Source organism: Brachyistius frenatus, unplaced genomic scaffold, assembly GCF_029030835.1.
Source record: "Brachyistius frenatus isolate BFR_SWC_R1_liver_20210118 unplaced genomic scaffold, ASM2903083v1 Contig_274, whole genome shotgun sequence".
Taxonomy (NCBI): Eukaryota; Metazoa; Chordata; class Actinopteri; family Embiotocidae; genus Brachyistius; species Brachyistius frenatus.
In genome coordinates this window covers 364676-371994 of record NW_027210873.1, presented here as the reverse complement: position 1 = coordinate 371994, position 7319 = coordinate 364676, and the positions used below count along the sequence as shown (strand labels likewise).

The 7319-nt window shown below is 43.5% G+C and overlaps 1 protein-coding gene across 1 annotated transcript; it reads right to left on the bottom strand.

Annotated features, from left to right (window-relative positions):
* Nucleotides 1-429: 429 nt before the first annotated feature.
* grpel1 (GrpE-like 1, mitochondrial) lies at nucleotides 430-3945 on the bottom strand. Its single transcript, XM_069721850.1, has 4 exons — nucleotides 3832-3945; nucleotides 2938-3085; nucleotides 2518-2599; nucleotides 430-1454 (listed from the first exon to the last, which is right to left on the bottom strand). Exons 1-4 carry the CDS (start codon nucleotides 3897-3899, stop codon nucleotides 1108-1110), a joined length of 645 nt encoding a protein of 214 aa, XP_069577951.1. The 5' UTR covers nucleotides 3900-3945; the 3' UTR covers nucleotides 430-1107.
* Nucleotides 3946-7319: the final 3374 nt, after the last annotated feature.

The following is a 7319-nucleotide window of genomic DNA, read 5'->3' as shown; positions in this document are numbered from 1 at the left end:
TTTCAGTAATTGTGATCTTGAATAGGAAAAAGAAAGAAAGAAAAGGGAACCCGTCGGAACACAAACTGCGACAAAGAGAGGGTTTGTTCCTCCAGCTGTCTGAGCAGCATGTCAATGAGGCCGCGTCGGACACGCCGTTTTCTTTTCTTTTTTTTTATTACTGTGATTGGGAAAAGAAAAGAACATATTTAAGGAGGGGAAAAATGAAAACCCATATTTACATCCGTTTTCCATTTTTTTCCCTCCTTAAAATTAATTCATTCGTAATTTAATGATAGTTCTTACTGTTGTACATACTTTTATACTTTCAGGTAAATAGTGCAAGCAGAACATAATTGTGTTTTTGTCTTTGTACTTGTACTCTGGTGTGTATTTAATGGCCAACGTCGAAGACGCCTGTCAAAGTCAAACACCAAAACCCGACGCGGGTTTCGAGGTCGATCGGTTTTTATTCTGATGCGGTGACGGTTTGGACAAAAGTCCACGCGTACAATTCTTCTTCTAAATCGGACCGTGGCAGAGGGACGTTACCCCGGCTGACGCTGGTTTACCGGACCTCGGGAGACGCGCCCGTTTTTTTTTTTTTTACCGAAGAGGCCTTTGGAAACCGACGTCGGCGCGAAGTGAAAGTCTCGACCTCTCCGTCGTCCTCCGGTGCTGCTCCCTGCTTCGGCCTTCAAGATGATCAGAATTACGAGGGCCTTAAATAAAAGTCCGGAATGATGCCAGCGGCTCGGTGTCGGCGCTCGTCACCGTGTGAATGCATTGTACGCCACGGCTCACCCCAAACGAGTCTTGACGGGGGGGGGAAGAAAGGAGGGGGGGAGGCGGAGGAGGGGGGGGGTTCAGGATCCTGAGAGGAGCCTTTGAAATGTCTGCCGGTGACCTGGTGAGTTTTTTTTTTTTTTTTTTTTTTTTTTTACAATCTGACAAAACCTCAAATGACTCACATGACTGACGTTTCATTGGGTGGGGGAGGGTGGCGCGAGGCTTGCGGGGGGAAAAAAGGGTGGCCGGGGCGCCTTGACCAGTCTGCTGAGCCCGAGGTCCTCCGTCGCCCCCGGCAACAACACTATTCCCACTTCGCCTACAGTGACGTCGGCAGTTCTAGGGGGCTTTGGCCACGCCCACCAAGGCTGGCCTGAGGGTTCGACCGTGAATCTTGTAGCCCACTTTGGTCACTATGGCGACGGTGCCGGGCTCCTTGCCCTCCACGGGGGCGTGGAAGAGGGCCTCGTGCTCGTAGGGGTCGAACTTTTGGCCGTCGGGGTTGAGCTTGACCAGGCCGTGCTTGGTGAACACCTTCTGGATCTGGACCTCGGTCATCACCAGGCCGTCGTACAGGTCCTTCAGGTGGGGGTTCTGGCTCGTCACCTCCTCCTTGGGCACGCTCTGCGTGGCCTTCTCCAAGATGTCCGCCACCTCCAGCAGGTCCTTGCAGAAGCCCTGGATCCCTGGAGGGGGAAGAGGCCGAATGAACATTTTATACCAATTTATGCGCCCCGAGACGACGTGTACGAGTCTGTCGTTTTCATGCCGTTTTGGAGGGAGAGGGTGTAACCCAGCGCGTCTTCTGTAGCTTCCACTTACTTTTATGTGAGCTGAATGAAATGCGAACCGTCTATAATAATAACAATAATAATAATAATCTTTATTTGTATTGCACTTTTTATACAAGAAATGCAGCTCAAAGTGCTTTACAGCAAGAAAATGACACGCAGTGTTTCACATAAAAACAGATGTAAAGGAACATTTGAAATCTAGAAAAGAAATTAGATCAAATTAGACACAAATAGAGTTCAAATATAAAATAAGAAATACCCTTTTCAAAGTTGCGGTCGTTCAAAGTGCAGGAGAGCTTCAAGAGCAGCTAGTTAAAGGCCAAAGTAAAGAGGTATGTTTTGAGCTTTTCTTTTAAAAGTATTAACTGAGCTGGCGTCCCTGATATCTAACAGGTAGTTTGTTCCACAGCTTTGGAGCAGAACCGACAAAAGCCGAATCCCCCAATTTTCTTCCGGCTGTTGCCGGGAATAAACCAGCAGCAGATGATCTGAGCAATAACACCGTCAGTAGATGTTCTGACAGAAAGTGAGCCCGAAAGGAGGAAACTCGTCTCCTGGTGAAGTTGGTGTTTACTGGGTCTGTTAACGGGCTCAAATGTCGAGCCAGCAATTCCATTGATTAAGAGTCAATGAATGATTACATCACAGATGCACAGCTGTTCGGCGATAAACGTAGAGGAGGACGAGCGGGAAGTGCTTTTCAGCCGGGCATCTATCTGCAGCTTCAAATTTGATACGTCTGAAATTATAACCAGACGGGGAAAACCCCGATAGCTCCGCCGTGCGTCACTTTAAAACTCGCGTCTAACGCAACAATGGACTTGTCCTGTGTGCATATTAAAAATGGAGGGGCTTCAGGTTTGTCAGAAAAATACAACTCCGGTGCTCAAACAATTACAGAGGCTGAAGTTGCCTTTTTGGGGGAGGAGGAGGAGGAGGGGGGGGGGGTCTTTACCGTATAATTTGGCATCCTCGATCATCTTCTGACTCCTCGTCCGGAGGTTCTCCGTGTCCGCCAACGCCCTCTTGTACTTCTCCTGGAACGACGGCGGAAACAGCAGGACAGCGTTTTAACAACTGCACGTCATCTGCATCGCTGAATCAAACAAACCGGAATCACTCGATCGTGTCCGTTTGGTACTTTAAGAAGTTTGGTATTGACCTCCCGTTCTGGCTACGCCAAAATATTTAACCACGCGTACGCTTTACAGACGAGAGCGTTACACCACAATAAACACAATCCAATAATTACACTACATCTATACCGGCTGTAAAATAATCGATGAGCTATTCAGCAGACCTGCAAGCGCATCGATTCAAAATTTGTATTTTGGGACAGTCTGAACTTTTTGAAAACCGGCCGCCTCCCGCTTACCGTCACGTCCTTGAGCTGCTCCTCCAGCTGGGTCTTCTCCTCCGTCAGGGCTTTCTCCGCCGCGCTCTGCTCGGGCTTCTCGGCCTCCTCCTCGGACCCCGGGCCGTTCTTCTGCTGGGCGGCCGTGCACAGCAACCGCGGACAGGCTCTGGGTGAGAAGGACGTACGGAGTAAAATCTTTAAAGCAGTTTGGTGCAAACAGATAACGCTGTCAAGTAACTCACTATATAGTATTATTACTATAATAATAATAATAATAATAATATACAGGTCGGTGACAAAACCCTGAATAAAAGAGCGGAGAAACATAACAAATGCTTTCCGTAAAGCACACGAAGATGTAATGAAAACGACGTGACCCACGGGCATTCGCAGTCACCACATCTCGACTGCACACATTGTCTTAGGTCTTCTCCAGCAGGCTATTATGGTTCTTTGTACAGACCTGCTAATTGAGAGTATCAGACAGCTTAATTAACAGACTGCCAGGATGTTATGCAACTGAACCCACATGGCAATCTGAAGGGGAAAAAACAACAACAACAACAACAACAACAAAAAACCCCTTCTGTATAAAACACGCAGCCAAATTACGCGTGTGGTTTCAGCCTACGTCATTTTATGTCGTCATCTCTCACCGGCCAATAGAGAAAGCGCGTAGACGTGACGCCGACGTCCGTTCAATACCGGATTATTTAAGTCAAACGAAGAGTCAAAAGACTAAATTAGCCCGAATAACGAATAGAGTTTGGTTTGATATTCTCTGTCTACAAGTGGAGCCATTAAAACAGCGAGGGAAAACAAACGGCGCAGCAGACTCCTGAAAATAAATAAAAATAAAATAATCTAACAGCAGACTCGCACCAGTGGAGCCAAAGCGAGGCCCCCCCTTACCTCAGTAACGCAGGTGAAGCGACAGCCGAGTAGCTCTGTCTCACCGCTCGAACACACCAGCTCGCCATTTTCGCGACAATTCACGGTGCGAGTAAAAAAAAAAACCTCCTTTGTGACACACGCTCGCACGACGCTCGGACAACCCACGGTGACAGCGGCGCGAGCCAATCAGAGACGAGCACGAAGTCCCGCCCTCCGAATTGACCAATTCAATTCTTTCAAGCGTCTGATGACGTCAACACGTAGTTTGGTTGCGTGTACGTTAAAGGTGACTGTGCTACACGTGACCAAGGACAGGTTTTTTTTTTTAAAAACCTTATCAAACAAGGTTATTCAACTCTAATGTTTTACTCGCGCATATTCAGAGTTTTATCTCTTAGTGGTTAATAAGAAATACAAAATAAGACAGATTTGAATGGTGTAGTATAACTCACTTGGGGAGGTGGGGGGGGGGGGGGCCCTCTGGCCACATGGCAAATGTAAGGCCAATATTTACTCTTCTTTATGTATGTCAACAACCCTGAAGACAAATATCTGGTTCTTACAACTTTTCTACCCCAGCTGCCCTCTAACTTTGTCTGCTGTGTGGTGCTGGATGAGTAATGGACAGCGGGTTGACAGCTGCCTTGTCCGTAAAACTAAAAAGACAAAAAAAAAAAGTTGTGGACCTTAATTAAGCCCCAGTTTCCAAAACTTTATTCCAAATATGCATTTTCATTTTTTGTGTACACTAGTGCTTATTGTACACAGCAAATGCAAATACATGTTTGTAAAATAGAGCATCATTGTCAATATAGAGAAATATAACTGTCAGAAAAGTTTTTTGTTTTTTTCTTGCAATGGACAGAATAGTTTTTTTCTTTTGTTTGTTTGTTGTTGTTTTTTTTTTTAATGTATTTATCCCCAGATATCAGAGTTCTACAAATACCATCAAAGCAGCTGAAAATGTTGGGTATCTCAAAAGTTGCCAAGGATTTGTCATTTAAAGAGAAATACAAAAATCATCTCAAATTCTTCCCTCAAATATGGTGGTGATACAGTACGGACAACTAAATGGGGCTGGAAGGGTGATCATTGTTTGTTCTTTGTCACTATGTGCAAAGCCTTCCACGTTATACTGAATAATTTCATTCATTGACAATATAAAGAATACCTGACTGATGGAGCTTTAGTGCAGTGCAGAACTTTTGTCTCCCCCTTCTGTCAGTGAGAGTAATTGCAAAAGACTGTGTGTGTCAAAGGCTCTGCTTCTCTTTCACTCAGTTGGGAGGTGGTCGATAAATTGCGTTTACCTTCAAAACACGAATTATATCAGATAACATTCAGAAAGTCTGCAAGAATGGCATGATTGAATTATTTTATCCCCAGCGTGTCAATGTGACACCAGACAACACGTGTTTTTCCTGGTGGTGATCAGCTTAGTCGGAATTATGTGAAGTTCAAAGTCGAAGTCAAAGTCAACTTTAATGTCAATCCAACACATGTACAAGACATTCAGAGAGATGGAGATATTGTTTCTCACAAACCCACGGTGTGCAAAATAAAAAGATCAAACAAGAAAAGTGTAAATGTGTAACAATAAAGACAATAAAACAGACAACAACCACAGTGACGTTTAACTGCAATATATATAAGTACAATGTAGTGCAAATACGGGTCCACAGTGCAAAAGTTCAGAGTTTATGGGACAAAGGGGAGAGAGGGGAAAGATTTCAGTCGGGCCTCTAAACTGCATTGATATATTTTCTTCACGTGATTGAAAAAAAACATGGTGACGTTTTGCCTCCGTATCTATTTAAGATCAAAGTGTTGTTTCTGCACTCGGGAGGGGCAGAGGTGAGCTGTGTGTTCGGGAAGTTAAAAACCTAATACAGGAAAATTCTCCAGATAAAACCGATACTCTATTCACCAATTTGGAAAAGATTCTTATCCTGTTTATCTGGAGGCACAATGGAAGTAAAACGGTGGTCCGAGCCACAACATATGACAATACTGCTGAGCATTGCAGACACTATTACATAGCCTAGATGAATACTTGAATTAACATGGGCTCGACACACTTCGGTTCACTCAAATTGATTTTGTTTTTCATTTGAGGAAAGAAAAAAAACAGAAGTTCAAATACAAATAACAGAATTTATTCATTCAGTTATTTGACCATTTTTCTCTGCTGACAGATTTAACAGATTCATGACAGGACATGGTGTCTACCGTGGCAAGAGAGAGGTTTGGACGAGCTTGGTAAAGGGGGTAGTTATGGAGTCTTTTGAGGGTCTTCATTACAATAATATCCTTTTTTCAACTACAGATATGAAGTTACATTCAGTCCAGAAATTCTTACACAAACCTGGGGTTGTTCTTGTTTTCCTCTATTAATGATGAATAATATGCAGTTCTGGCCTTGCGAAGAGCTTTCTTATATAATATTAGACTATGCTTCCAGGCCAAGTGAAATTCTTCTAAATGAATGGAGCGGCACTTACTTTTTTTTTTCTTTTTTTTTTTTTGGGCGGGGGGTATTTTATTTTCAAACGTTTTAACAATTCAAGAGAACTTACAGAACACAGAACATTAAACATTGCAGAACATAACAAATTGAGAAAGAGAAATATACAAATAAATGAAATAAAATTAAGTCAATAAATAAATACGAACGCCATTTCCTTTCCAGCTTTTGCGTTGCCTGCTTAACAGAGCGTAATTGCACATTTTACCAAGGAGACAGCCTCTTCTGGACTCTTTTTTTTTTTTTTAAAGTAAGTGAAAGATGAAATGCTCATTGATTGTAATTGGCTGGGATTCAGAGTTATTACATCAGTGTAGGCTACACATTGTACAGCCAACATGCAAAACTACATGAAATCTTGTTATATGCAGCAAGATGGAGTTCACTTTAACCTGTTCTGTAGGCAGCGCTCCTTTGTAAACACTTCTCCTCAGTTTCTTGTTTTAAATTTAAGCCATCGTGGTTGCTAAACCTCAAAATGTTGCTGTTTATCTGAGCTGCAACTTTAAGGTCACTTTCTTCATCATGTTCATTGTCTACAGGGCATGAGCAGGTGGCTCCTTGAGCCAGTGCAGCCAACAGCACATGCACACAAGCCATTGGTTTCTGTGTAAAGCTGCTAAATTAATTTTAATGTGCTTCAGCACATTAAAATTAATGTAGCAGTTTTACTTGGCTGTTATTCTCCATTACCTTTCCCTTCCTGTTTGAGTTTGCAGCTATGAAATAAATGAGGCCCTATTGTTTTTCTAGCAGTCAGATGAGAGCAATAAAACTGAGGTTATGAGTTGGACTCCACCTGTGCAGCTTTTAAAGGTGAAATGTGCAGCTCTGGATTTATAACGTGACTGGTGACAGTCAAATAGCCCCTTTGCGTGACAGTCCCACTCACAGCCTGTTCGTTCAGAGATGTGTTGTCACTCTGCTTCCCATCAGCTAACCAGCGTCATCGCAGATGAAATGAAACCTTGCATCATCCGTC